The following is a 15,118-nucleotide window of genomic DNA, read 5'->3' on the forward strand; positions in this document are numbered from 1 at the left end:
AATAGCATCTGAATAAGATGAATAAGTAAGATTACTTTCCAACACACCATAAAGAAATATCGCAGCTTTAGCAAGTAAATTTCAAAGGCCCTGGAAGTACAAAATTAACAAAAATATGATGATGAGGCTTTAAAAACGCTTCACGAATGTAATCGGATTGCAACAATGGGTTATACGTCTCTAAAAGTCACCCTTGTATCTCCAAATAAACACACTCCAAATAAAAACCCATTACATTTGGCATAAGTAAAAGTACAATAACGAGGTGAAAATAAATTTAAAAATTTAACTTTTTTCTAGACATAAATTGTATGTATATCAGTTATGTAACTAATGATTAAAATTCCTAAAAGGAAATGTTTCATAAGAATTACATACATCCTACATCAGTTAACATCCTGACTGTTTTATGTACATTGTGGTTTGAAATTTATTTTCAGTTTCTGGGCCAAAATAAAATCTCAGCAAATATTTAAAAAATGTGTTCATAGTCTGTGGTACAGTGAGAAAATTTGTCAGTCGCGGAAGGGAATTAGCATAATCTCTTAGAATATGTAACTTTTATGAAAATGTGCTTTATTTTAAATCGTTAAACAAGTTTTTGTATTTAATGTTTATTGTTTTCGTATAACATAAAAATACTCTCTTGATTATATTTCCCAATTTTCCCATAATCTCTCCCTATACACATACTATTTTTTTTTTTTTTTTTTGTGCTACTAACATTAATTTTCGTATGTAAAAGAGCTTTCATTTATTTTGCAATAAATTGAGCTGCTACCTATAACTCTTACAATATCGTGAATGAAATAGAGCTCCTTGATTATAGGTAAGTTCTTGGATCACTCATATTATCATTTCTCAACCGACACACGAAGATCGAAAAGCTGTACTTTCATGCATTTTAAGGATCGCAACAACATGTTGGAATCTAGCTAATTTCAATACGGCTATGGAGATCTTGGCTGGTCTCAAGTAAGTTTCAGTTTTCAGTACTTTATTTCATGCATAATGGAGCAAAATTTAATTAATATTTTTTGGAACAGGTCAGAGAAACTGAAACCTTTCTGGCTGTCTCTTCCTGAGAAGGATCACATCACCGCTTTGGAAATGCTAAGCAATGCGTTGCTGACTCCTCAAGTGTCACCTGAATACCGAGCTGCTATTGATAAAGCTTTATCATCTCCATACGTTCGAGTTATTCCCTTTTTCGGCACATTTCTTCGTGAGTTAAAGTCAATCCTGAAATCTATCCCAAGTCTAGTTGTTCTGTCTACAGAAGAAAATCCAAAATTAGAGGTTAGTTTCTAACTTTATGTACAGTACATAATTCGCTTTATTAGATAAGGTTTTTCTCTATCCTTTCCACATGCCTTTGTGGTGTAACTGGAAGCACGTCCAAAGCGTAATCGGGAGGTCTGGAGTTCAAACACAAGCGAGGGCATTGTGGGTATTTTCAGTTCCCTGACAACGAAAAAATTCTAAATGACTCTACAAGTGGCACCCGAAATTAAAGATAGTGGACGATAATTCATTCAGGATTTGGCGATTGGGTCCTCTCATCCTCAGTCGCCCTTCAAAAGGGGGAGTATATGAGGTATTTTCTCCTTTCTTCCCGTGTCCCTTCGCGATATAATTGGAAGCACGTCTATCGCTTAATCAGGAGGGCCAAAGTTCGAATCCCGACGAAGGCATTACACATTTTTCACGTCACCTGCATCGATAAACGTAATGGTTCTACAAAGGTACTGCACTTGTTTTTAAAGGATCTAATGTTATTTAAGTGTTTTAGTCGTCGTTTATTATTTTTCAAACTCTATCATGTTATTCAAATAGATACCTTCTTTTAGACTTTTCTTGACATCTTAAACTTTAGGCATAGCATGTGAAATAACATTTTGATGAATTTTCATGAAGCATGAACCACTAGTACTGTACAGACGTTAGGTATATATTTGGAAGGCGGAGAGATGAAAAATTAGCAACGCCTACGCCGGGAATTGAACCACGGACCTCTGGAATACCGGCCCAGCGTGCAGAACCACTACACCACGAAGAAACGCTAGAAAAGTGGGATAAATACCTTATATACTCCCCTTTTTAAAGGACGACTGGGGTTTTAAGGGGACCCAATCGCCAAATCTTGGGTGTGGAGAATCCTCATCCAACACCCTTCTAGTTCGGCCGCCACTGTAGAGATATTAGGTATATATTTGGAAGCCGGAGAGATAAAAAATTAGCAACGCCTTCGCCTGGAATCGAACCACGGACCTCTGGAATACCGGCCCAGCGTGCAGAACCACAACACCACGGAGGCACGCTAGGAAAAATGGGAGAAATACCTTATAGTATTACCTAAGTTAGATGTGCTTGCTAAAATATGCTATGCAGTCAGATTTTACAAGATTTAAGGTTAGTTTCTAAAGGTTTCAAGATCTAAGTTTTAAAATTTCTTTCTAATATCGGATTTTTAGTTGCGCTTAATTTATGACTTAAAAACGCATATTTAATATGATTTTTCATTTCTTGTAAAATCAGCTTTCTAGCATATGTTCTTTAAAATATTAAAAAGGACTTTAAAAGACTCCAGAAAGAACTATTAGGACCCCCTATAATTATGACTTAAATTCCTTTCAGATTTTATATACGGTTTTGTATATTACCATAGGCCATGTTCATGAAGAAAAATAATTTTCTCAGGAAACAGTTTTAACATTTGAATTATATGCCCTTAACTTCTATTTTGTATCTGCAGGAGAATATTGCTTTGGATACTACTTGAGCTTATTTAAACTTTCAAATCAGACTTTAAATAGCACAAATTTAAAATCAGCAATTAGAATTCAACTACATTTGAGCAATTAGCAATATATCTAATAACTATGACTAATCTATTAACTTCAATTGATAGATGAGAAATTCAATTACCTGAACTTTTCATATATCGGGCCAGTTGTACGGACTAACGGGTGACAGATTTTCCTGATATTCCAAAAATCCAGATAATTGGGTTGACTTATTTCTGTAGGCTAAATGCATATTTACAATACTAAGGTGATTCAGCTAATGCAAATGATAACTATGCAGAGCAAATTCTCGTGAAAAATTGTGCACTTGAGTTCAAAGAAAAATGTACCTTAACCTTCACTTCAAAAATGCAAATCCACTCACAAAATGCAACTTTCCGTGAACGAGAAGGTTAGCAGAAAATAACTGCGGCAATAATGTTACATACACTGCTCGACATTGAAAATGCAACACCAAGAAGGAGTGGTCAGAAAGTGATGAAATTTGGAAAAAAGACAGAGACAGCAAGCAGCACTAAGTAATCTTTATTTCAGAATGATAGTCAGAATACAGAGCGAGAACAGCGTCGGCTCAGTAGGATAGTGATAGTAACGGAGGACGTGGCCATCACCCCTTTACTATTAAGTTAATTAGCATATAGAGCCACGTCCGCCCTTATCCAGAGTAAAGCCAGAGAGGCCACATGGGAGGCTTGCACAAGGCACCCAAACCCAACGCCTGGACCATCCGGTTGGCAGTTCCGCGAACCAAATGCCACCGGGTAGACTAGGACCACCGCGGACAGCAATTCACGAAGAAACACGTCTAGGCATAGAGTCAATAAGAGTGCGGATGGTGTCCTGAGGGATGGCTCTCCATTCCCTTTCAACCATTTGCGACAGTTCGTCTTCTGAACGAGGTAGGGGCAGAGTTTGCAAACAGCATCCAGTCACATCCCACACATGTTCGATTGGTGACAGGTCAGGAGAGTTCGGTGGCCAGGGAAGCATCTGTATACCTTGCAGAACATGTTGGCAGATGCGAGCACTGTGTGGTCGGGCGTTATCCTGCTGAAAAATTGCATTAGGCAGCCCCTGAATGTAGAGGATTGCGACCGGCCGCAGTACATTATCCAAGTATCGTTGGGCCGTCATAGTGCCCTGATTACGAACAGAAGTGACCTGAAATCGTAGGCAATAGCACCCCAAACCATTATGCCCCGTTGTCGCGCGGTGAGGCGTTCCACAGTTACTGCCGGATTAGATCTGTCTCCACTTCGACGCCACACAGGTATGCGGCGACTGTCACTGGATAAACAGAAGCGCAACTCATCTGAGAACACGACATTTCGCCATTCTGTCATCCACATCGCTCCAGTCCGGCACCATTCTAAACGTTGGCGTCTATGCTATGGGGGTCAATGGCAGTCTTCTTAACGGACGCTGTGAGGGCAGGCCACGTTCAACCAATCGACGGGAAATAGTTCTGGTCGAAACGGGAACATCCAGGGTATCTTGCACATGCTGCAGAATCGCGGTACAAGTGACTTGCGGGACCGCCACAGCTTGTCGGCGGATGCGTCGATCCACGCGTGCTGACGTCAGTCTGGCTGCACCAGCACCCCTCCTTGTTCCCACATTTCCTTGTCCCAACCATGTTCGCCATAGCCGATGCACCGTACTCGCATCCATGTGGGTATCAACTGCGATTTGATGTAAGGACCAACCCACCCTTCTCAGTCCGATCACCATACCCCTCGTAAAATCATCTATCTGGCTGAAAGTGCCTTCGTTGACGACGGCCTGGAATTCTCTCCTATTACACGTATCCTCTGGGACAAAAACCAACTTCCTTCGATAATTCGTCTGGCAGAAATAACGACACGAATATTGCCCATTCTGCACGTTCCTTCCCTTATATCTTACTTCATGTGCGTCGGAGAGCTGCGCATTTCACATCATTCGCATAACACAGTGACGTGTGTCTACTCTAAAATTTGCATAAATTTCTGACTACTCCTTCTTAGTGTTACATTTTCAATGTCGAGCAGTGTATTTCAAAATAAAAATTATTTCCGTGGAGAGGCATTCTGCATAACTTCATGAAATTTGTTAAGGCTATTTTTAGGAAATGAGTATCTGCTACGGTTAAGCAAAGAAAAGTTGGCCTCTATAAAATATGTAATTGCTTTCCTATTTATGTTTATAAGTTATAAATGGGCCAAAATTTAGGCCAGGCTAATTTATGGCTTATTCATTCATCTAAAGTGCCACGTCAGTACCTAGCGGTTAAGATTCTGAATACTGGTAGTTCGACTCGGGTTCGAACCCCTGCGGACAGGCTAAGCTGCATAGTTGGTTTTCGTGACTTTCACATGTGTAACGTGAATAGTCCCTTAGAAAGCTAGAGTAACGTGAATAGTCCCTTAGAAGTGTGTGTAACGTGAATATGTGTAACGTGTGTAACGTGACACGTTATGAGTAACATGTGTCCCCTTCATGTGTAACGTGAATAGTTCCTTAGAAGCCAGTGTCCCTTAGAAAGTCCGAAAGTCCTCCACGAAGGCACCTGTCCCCTTGAGTCCTCGTGTGATTTGCCATAAGCGAATAACATAACCATTTACTTAAATTGATTTAAGAGTCTCTTAAGTGTGTACTGTGCTGTTTATCTTGTTACATTATTTAAATTAAAGATGAAAATCAAAATTCCTGAACAAATTAAAAACAGACTTAACTTTATTTGGCCGTGAAAGCAGTATCCAAATAAACAGGATAAGTAAAGTTCATTTACACATCTATGTTATTTCAAATAACAACCAGCCTTGCTATCAACAATTACCAGCTATTATGAAATTTCATTTCAGTGTCACATATGGACACATTAGTTGTAAATTCTCATTACAGTTTTTGGATCTCGATCAACGCGAACTGCAGTTATGCGGTACGATAATCTGCAGTCTCGGTATGTTACGATTCTCTCTCTCTCTTTATCAAATTCTGAGATGTGCTGATATGAGTTCTTCATTTTACACGAGGTATAACACGCTGTGCAACACACATACGCGATTTCCGATCGAAAAAGCGACATTTCATTCTCCTTTTAATGCATCGAGGTGTCATTATTCTTGCCTGTGATTTGTGTAGGGCCTTGAAATGCCTATCTTTTGTCTATCCAGCGTGTCCTATCAAGAAAATCTCAGGTTTGTTATGCAATTCTTTCATGCTGCAGCGCTTTTAATGGACAGCGCTGAACTTTTATTCTAGTTGACTTAACCAATCTGACAGTCATAAACATATATAGCATTGTATCTTTTTAATAAGTTTCGCAAATCTAGTGTAAGCGAATGAAAATTAATAAAGCATATAAAGATAGGGGGAAAAAAGACCACATTTTAGCAAAATAAAAAAATAAGAACTTCATAAATTAAATTACAATCATTTAAAAAATATGAATGATAAAATTATAAGGTATTTCACCCGCCTTCTTAGCATGCCTTCGTGGTGTAATGGTCAGCTCACTCGGCGCGTATTCGAGAGGTCCGAGGTTCGAGTTCCGGAGAGGGCATTGCTGATTTTTCATCTCTCCTGCTTCGAAATAACCTAATGTCTCTGCAGTGACGCACGAACTAAAAAAAAAGTGGTGAATGATGATTCTTCACCACCAGAATTTGTCGATTGGGTCCCCTAATCTCAGTCACCCTATAAAAAGGGGCAGTATATAAGGTATTTCTCTCGCGTTTTTAGCATGCCTTCGTAGTGTAGTGGTCAGCTAGTGGTTCGAGAGGTCCGTGGTTCGAGTCCCGGGGAGGGCATTGCTCATTTTTTCACGTCTCCTGATTCAAAAATACCTAATGTCTCTACAAAATTATTGCATTCTAGATTATCAATCAAACGTAACAACGTGTTTAACTTAGATTGCGAAATGCAATTATGATAGCTAATTAATATAAATAATGTTATATCATTTGTGATAATAATGTATCTAATCATAGCAATGTCAAAAAATTATTTTTTACACAACATAAATGTAGGTTCTCACTATGATTCAAATAAGTACGGATTTCCTCAAAAGTGAACATATAAATTTATAATGAAATATGAAACACTGTACTGCTATTGCTTAATTATTTGTTTATTTTGTATTAAACTTATTTGTAAGTTAACTAAATAACAAAGAAATTTCATAAAATATATGATTGTTATTTTATTACTTTTCCCCTTTATTATGCAGTTTATCTCAGATTATCATGGCGAAGACCACTTTTTCACAAGAATAGGTGTGGGCGGATTGATCAACTTAGAAAAGATTCGAAAAACTCATGAAATTCTGGAAGAAATTGAAACTTTTCATGAACATGCTAAAGTAAGAAACGAATTAAAGGATTCCAAGAAAGAGGATAATCCTAAAAGAGGGTATATTTACAAATGATTTATAATTAATCTTTATATAATTATTCAGTTTTTTAAAATTACAGTAATTTATATTTTTAATGAAGCTTATCTCTAAACTGTTCTGCTTGATTCATCAGCATGCAAATGAGAATGCTTGAATGTTTTGAAAATAAACTTTTCCGCTATATTTAAATTTCATATTATTCATTCAGTTAATTGTATAAGCTGTTCAACTACTTTAATAGATAGACCCTTCTTTTTCTCCCAAATTATTGTTCAACTATTATGTCTTATTAAAATTTTATTTTACCAGCTTATGAATTCTTTTAATTCAACTTGATTTTAAGCAAAAATAAATTGTTACTATAAGTTAGAGAAAGAACATCTGTAAAATTAATTACGGCAGGTGATTTCTTAAATAATCTCATAACCATTATTAAATAAGAAAATTTAATTTGTAAGAATGTTAATAAATTTTGTTAAATGAGATTTTAGTTCTGCAAAGCCACCTTCTGCCATATAGCTGCTAATCGGAAAGTATTTATACTTTCAAGTTGGACAATTCTGAAAGGATACTACATTCATAGTATTTTAGCTTCAGTTACATGCATAGTAAATTTTAAAATCTAACTTTTATGTAAGTAGCATGTTTTAATATGTAACCAATTGTGAAAAATCAGTTAATGTGAAGAAACAAGAAAAGCTCACAGAATGTGTTTCATAATGTATGTCTTGTTTAGAAGGAGCAACGACGGAGAAGAAGATGAGTCCCTGTATGAAGTACGAAGTAATTCAAAAGATCCATTTGTGAGCCTTTTCCCCATCAGCTCAAAGTGTGAGACGTTTCAAGAATTGCAGTTCCTTCACCACGGTAGCACTGTTATACATATAGATGATGATGGATCTCGTTCAGCGCTGGTATTCTTGAAACTCGAAAGAAATAATGGGACACTTACTTGGACAAAACCACCTTGGAGTGCACTAAAAGGAAATGGAGCTCCAGACTATAACCTAACTGTTTATGATCCTATATCTTCTGGTTTTCTTCTGAAATATGAAACTTCTGATATATGTTACTGTAGTACTGAGGAAGGATTTCTGGATTTGTCAAACGTAAAGGAAGTGAGCATGCTTAATTGTGATATCTGTGATGTAAGCGTTAACCATCTCGCGAGACGCCAAGGTATTCCAGATTTCATGGACAAATCATGTCTTCGAATACTTTATGGCAACACTTTATCGGATAATCGAACTTTAGAATTTGTTGCTCCTACAGTTGCTATAAAGTTGTGGCACAAAGGCATCCAGTATGTCGTAGGTGAATTGAAAAAACAGAAGATGCTGAGTGACCACAGAATTTTTTGGTTGAAAGAGAAATATGTGCACTTATATTTTGAAAACCTTGCTTGTGCTGGTCCAACGCCCGCAGAAGCCATTAAGGTAATGTCTTCGAAAATATTTTCCAAAGTATAGCATGATTATAATAATTTCGTGTTGCTGGTGTGTTTCTACTGCATTAATCAAATTATATGTAGCTTAAGACCTTGATTATGTGTTCATTTATTACAAATAGCATGAGATCTTCATTGTTTTTTTATTCATAATTATTTAAATTTTATAAAATTTCATGATATTCTGAACAATGCAGAAAGAAATGAATGAAACAAATTTCTCTCAAAGGCAAATAACATTTCTTAAAAGAAAAACTAAATATTTCCAAAATCGAAAAAAGAATATTTTATTATTTTACAGATATTTGGTGGGCGCAAATGGACGTTGGATTCTTTAGGGGGTAGCTCTTCCTCCATGGATACTTCTGGATTCAAACGTGTTGCCAGTTTTGGAGTCAACTCAGGCAAGCTTAGGAAAAAGAAATCGCAGACTTCACTTGCGGCCATTCGAGTAAGTGAATGTTTTATATTTAATTGTTTAACCCATTAACCGCCAAAACTACAAGAAATGTTTCTTTTCTCATGAAAATAATAACAAATATTAAATTAAGCATTTATAACAAAAATTTACATTGAAAATAAAAAAAACGCTCTTACCTGTGTAAAAAGCGAGTGTTGCGTTCGCGCAACGTCAGCGGAATAAGACTACGGATGTTTAGTGAGTAAGATTGTACTCGTGTGCGATGTTTCCTTTGAGTGGAGCGCAGGATTCCTTTTGAACTGCATAACGTTTTATAAATCTACAAATCCCTTTACTTGTAGTGAATTCAGTATTAAAATATACATTATATTTCTTTTACAAATACAGATTATTTCAGTTCAAAGATTCAAGCATCAAAAACTTCATTACAATCATGATGTAAAGCTACATTACATACCTTGCATCTATAAACAGTCTGGCTATGGTACTCTTTACAACAAAGTCTTTTGTTATCAACGGACTTTACGATAAAATGTCTACCATCTCCATGCAATGGTTTTTGAATGCTGAATTTACTAGGTCTTCCTGTTGCTGATCTATTTCTGGCTAATTCTACACTCTCAATAGGAGTTTGCAAAAGGAATAATGCATTCTCGCGTCTGAAATCTAAAAGAGACTTTATATTTCCAGTAGTAAAAAGTGGTGAAATTTAAATACGGTCTCACCTCATATAATTTATCAGTATTATGAATCTGACTATTGTCAAATGCAAATTCTGCTTCATATTCCTGTACTGCAAACGTGATATCAATTCTCGTACAACAGGAACAGAAATGTCCTTATCAAAAGACCAATACATTTTTTCTTGAGGTAAAGAACGATATCCTGTAAGCAATAATATTCCAATAAATCTTCTCATATAGGCTTCAAATGCAATAAATTCTGGGCTTCTTTTTTTATTTATTTATTTATTACTTTTTTTCTGAGCGTATATATTTGTCTGTTCAATGAGAAGAGAGTAAATGTCTATACGAAAAAGAAAATCGAAAATCTGTGCACTAGTTTTACCTTATGTTTTGTCTTTTATAATTTTTCTTCTATCTCTTTCTCTTCATGTTCTTCCTGAGACATAACTAACAGTTCCTTTTTTATCCACTTCAAGATTTCAATCTTCTGCTTTTTAAACTTTTTAGTATGACTATAACTGCTTTTAGAAGGCTGAAACTTACTTCTTACGTGAATATCAACTTCCCTAGCAGTATCATTTGGTAAAATATCATTATCATTATTTAAAACATTGCCATTCCTTTCTTCTTCGTCACTAGCTTCTGCAATTTCTGGGGGAACAACAACAATATCAGTTTCATTCCGGTCATTATTAACATTATCATCATCTGTTTCTTCATCAAAAAATCTTTGAATGGCTCCTTCTAATGTAAGATACCTCGATCTAGGCATTTCTAAACAACCAGAACAATTAAAGGAATGAGTGAAAAGGAGATTGACTACCCGTTTCCTGCTGACGTTGCGTCAACACCTGTTTTCCCTCCCTTACCAACACAAATATAAACATCTGACTGATGTAATGTTCTGATAAACGGTGACTTTGACTAAAAATAGATCACTCATAAAGACGGCGATTCTTTCGTTAAATATTTTCAGCAAAAATACCCGGTCGAAAATTTTGCTTAAATTTTGCTTAAAGTATGAGATTAATTATTATAAACAAAATGATTGTTGAAGGCAAATATTTTTTATAAAATTAATCTTCATAATATCATCTGCTACACAAAATCATCTGCTGGTATAAAATATCTTAGGTAGTTACATTTATATACGCATTTATTTTGACCGTTGCGTCAACGCAACACCAGCGGCTAATGGGTTAACGTAGAAATTCGGAACCATTATGTATTTACATCTTCTATGTTTATCACAAATTAATGAATTATTTCTTATGAAGTACCAAATATATTTATGCTTTTACCAAGGTTCTAAGTATAATTTCTTTATGTAACTTAAGTTATTTACCATTTTATACGTAACTAGTCAAATATAGTTATGCATTCATCAAGAATCAAAGAACGATTTTTCTTCTAGGACTGTAGTCCAAAATCTCAGTCAAGCCTAGCTTCGGAAACGCTCGGCGAATGTTCCAGAATGAGTCCCTTACTCAGATCGAAGCTATCTCACTTAAAATCCCGGGATACTTCAGATGATTCTGATGCCCCTTCACAAAACATTCCGTCTATCACGTTAAGCTCCAGTTACAGGTAATTGTTTTTATAATTTCTTCAAGCAAGCTTAAATAAATTTTTTCATGTCCAAACATAAATCTGAATGTTCTGTATTGACTTTAAATGCTATATTAACTAGAATGTAGTAAGTTTCTTTTCTCCTTGTTAGCTACAGATTTTTATCTGGCTGCATACGTCTGGAAGTTAAAATATACTCATTTTATTTTGATTTTCTCTTTTTATTCTTTAATAATGTGTATTTTTATAACATTTTATCACTACACGTTTCTTCGTTTATTATATTTTTTTTCTTTTATGTAAATGTGGAAGTTAACATTACATCATATCACTGTATATCTTGCGTTTATATTTCGCCACCTCGTGTATTAATTCTTGGGTAGTATGCATGCCTTATTTCTAAATAAGGCATATTTCTTTCTATTAACATTTAAAATATTTATAAATATTTTAAATGTTAACAGAAAGTGTGTTATATTCAGCTTAATCTTGTTATCTTTGTAAAATTTTCAGATTTTTAACTTTTATAGTACTGGAGGCAGTAATTTTTTTTTTCTTTACTATATACAGACATTTTAGTCATTTTATGAGAAACATAACTTACATTTTTTGTCTTTTACTACACTTAATATTATATTACTAAATGAAATAATGTATTGATATACTTAATTTATCAAGAATAAATTTTTAAGCTCTTGTCAAGTGAAGCAGTGCCTTCCCTGTTAAAAATTCCCCATAGAAACCAGTAAAACTTTTTATGGGTTTCTATTGACTTTTACTGGTTTCTGTTGGTCTCTGTGGGGTTTTCTTACTGGTTTCAAAATGACCCATAGAAACCAGTAAAACTTTCTACTGGTATCTATAGAATTTTTGATGGTCTCTACTGACTTTTACTGGTTTCGATTGATCTCTGTGGGTTTTTCTTACTGGTATCACTTGACACCCATACAACCAACATTTCAATGGCAGAACTTTGTACTGGTTTGTATAGGTTTATATTGACTTTTACTGGTTTTCTTTTTGGTATCAATATAATAATAAATCTTCTGTTGGTTTATATGGGTTTATGCTATTTTTTTATCTGACATTAATAGACTTCTTGTAAACAATAAAATTAACAGAATGAAAATATGATCTCTTTAAGACCATCAGAGTAACCTGGAAACGCAGGTGGTCGTTTTAGAGAGGGTTTTTACTAAATATGCTTATTTATTTGATTTAAATTTTTTTTCGAAAACAATAACAGTAATCATATACACCACACACAACGAGGTCTCTCTAAGGCGACCAGCCGCAAATAAAAATTCATCTTTGCAAGTGGTCGCCTTAGAGAGGTGATGCTCAATACCAATATATACTCACGTTCTCAGAGATACGTTTATCTTTTAGAGGTGGTCGTCTTAGGGAGATTGCATCTACTGAATGAATCTCTCTAAGGCGACCGGCCACACTCGCAGAATTTTCTTTCTGAATGGTCGCCTTACAGAGGGAATATTCAATACCAAAGTATACTTATGTTTTCAGAAATACTGGTCTCTTTCAGAGGCGGTCGTCTTAGGGAGGTGGGTTTTGCTACGAGTTGGTTCTCTGAATACACACACATAAGCACTTACATTTCTGATATTACAAATAAACACCGGTATCAAACAACATCTCTTTAACGCAGAGCTTAAATTGCACCGGAGCCCACCGGAGTCCGGCTCCGGTACTTCTTAGTTTTTTGGATATATTCTAATTCTAGCCGGAGCGCACCGGAGCCCTGAATAAGAAGGCTCGGGCACTTTTTTATGTAACGGAACAATAATTTTAATAGAAATTTGATCTAGAAAATTTCATTTTTAGCAATAAAAATTATATAAAAAATCGCTTATTAAATTTTAATTTATCTCTTTACATTTTATTTAATTTTAATTATTTAATTACTTTAATCTTTAATTATTTTAATAAATAATAATAAATTGTGAATTAATTAAACAATAATTACAAGTTAAATAATAATTAATAAATATTAATTATTAATATCAATTAAATAATTATTAATTAATTTGATACTCCTTAACTATTTAATTTTTAAATTATTAATGATTTTAATAGTCATTTTGTTTATTGATTTACTCTTGTTCCTCTTTCGTGATGGTCTTTCATAGGGCTCCGGCACTGTACTTTTAGAAATTAAGCCCTGCTTTAACGCGAACAAGTTCATTCACATTCGCAAAACTTTTCTCCCTGTTAACGCTGACGTGAGGAAAAAAATTTCTCCTCCCTCCCATGCTCCCTGCCCTACTCTCAGAAGTTTCCCAAACAAGCAATATGGCGCCGCTCTAGTTATTTTTGTGCAATGGTGGTCTTCGTGCGTGTAGTAATGCAAATATTATTTACTATGATTTACTGTATTACAAATTTTACTATGTTTTACTGTTTAGAAATTAGTAATAAATAATAAAATACCAGCACTGACTATGAATATACCACTAAAGCCATGCACGTGTAATCGTGTCTAATGTTTGAGAGAACGTTGTTGATAACTGACTAGTTGTGAAATGGAGTTTCTGAGCGTGAAATTAATTTTCCATCTTTACTTTTATCCTGAAAAACAATGTGCTTAAAGACTGAAAAGTGATAATTTCAAACTTGATAATTTGGTTCAGTGTGCAGATGCAGAAATATAGTTTTTGCATTCTACTGAAACTGTATTTTGGAAATTTTTTTTTTTATTACAGTTTAGAAATACTTTTTTAAAGCTTGTTCATGTAGATGCTTTATCATTTGAATATTATGTACTAATAAATTTGAGCATACCTTACTTAAAAGTGATCTTGCATGCTTCAATTTTCAATTTTTCGACTAATGTGATGTGGCCGAGCAAAAAGAATGTTTTTTTATGTTTTAAAAAATGTACTAATTATATTTCGCGAGCAAAAAAGGTAAGTTTTATTAATGAAATAAACATTGAAATATTTAATGTGTTTATTACTTATTGAATGGGGTAGACAAGACATACAAGCTTAAGGTATCTTTTTTCCACTACTAAAATTATGTGAAAATTTAGATGATCATAGTAGCTTACATTGTTTTTTCTTTTTGGTCTATTTTTTTTCACAAGTATGAGACTAGAACCACATTTTTACATTAAATATTTTGTGCTATTTTGTTAAAATGCATATAATCATTTTTATGCATGCTTTAATTTTCATTATTATTAGTTTGATGAAGAAAATTTCAAATGTGTTTTTCATAAATTGCTTTTGAAATAGAAATAGATTTGTGAATAAGATTTATGTAATATTAAATGTACTAGTCTTGGGAGTATAAAAAGTGAATTATTTATTTGAAAAAAATTACATTAAGTTGAAACCTCATATAGTGGTTATTTTCTTAAATGACCACCTCTGATAATGGCACATTTGTCAGGACAATAATTAAATAACAGGACTTAAAAAATCATTCATGCTTTTGTCAGGCTACATGAAACTGGCATTATCTTGAATTGTGGAGTTGATTGTTTTAGGAACGTTTTGCTGTATAATCAATTGACTTCGGTGTAGTAATTTTTACGTGGGTATGAATTTTGCAGAAGTAATTGAAAGTTTTTACGAGACAATTAAAACCAAAGCTTTTCGGATCATGAGTCTTATAAGGGCACTGTTATAGCATTGCTTTCAAATATAGTTAGAGTAATATTTAAACATTATTTTCGGAAGCACTTCCACAGAGAATCCGGTTGTTCTCTGCGGATGAAAACCCATATAAATAAATCTTCTGTACAGCCTTATACAAATGCAGTTAAAATTACTGTCATTACGATTAAGCGAA

General features: G+C 34.4%; 1 protein-coding gene across 4 annotated transcripts in view; it reads left to right on the top strand.

The window, feature by feature from the left end:
* The window catches only part of LOC118198674 (1-phosphatidylinositol 4,5-bisphosphate phosphodiesterase epsilon-1-like), a 482,557-nt gene that overhangs the window by 375,586 nt on the left and 91,853 nt on the right, over positions 1 to 15,118 (top strand). For all 4 annotated transcript variants that reach the window (XM_085809195.1, XM_085809194.1, XM_085809193.1 and 1 more), the window contains 6 exons: positions 830 to 975; positions 1,047 to 1,299; positions 7,018 to 7,199; positions 7,919 to 8,618; positions 8,931 to 9,080; positions 11,151 to 11,323. In XM_085809195.1, coding sequence (XP_085665321.1) covers positions 830 to 975; positions 1,047 to 1,299; positions 7,018 to 7,199; positions 7,919 to 8,618; positions 8,931 to 9,080; positions 11,151 to 11,323 — 1,604 coding nt within the window. The remainder of the gene's footprint in view (positions 1 to 829; positions 976 to 1,046; positions 1,300 to 7,017; positions 7,200 to 7,918; positions 8,619 to 8,930; positions 9,081 to 11,150; positions 11,324 to 15,118) is intronic.

This window comes from Stegodyphus dumicola, chromosome X2 (genome assembly GCF_044657685.1).
Source record: "Stegodyphus dumicola isolate Sdum_Otavi_A_Nest chromosome X2, ASM4465768v1".
Classification (NCBI taxonomy): Eukaryota; Metazoa; Arthropoda; class Arachnida; order Araneae; family Eresidae; genus Stegodyphus; species Stegodyphus dumicola.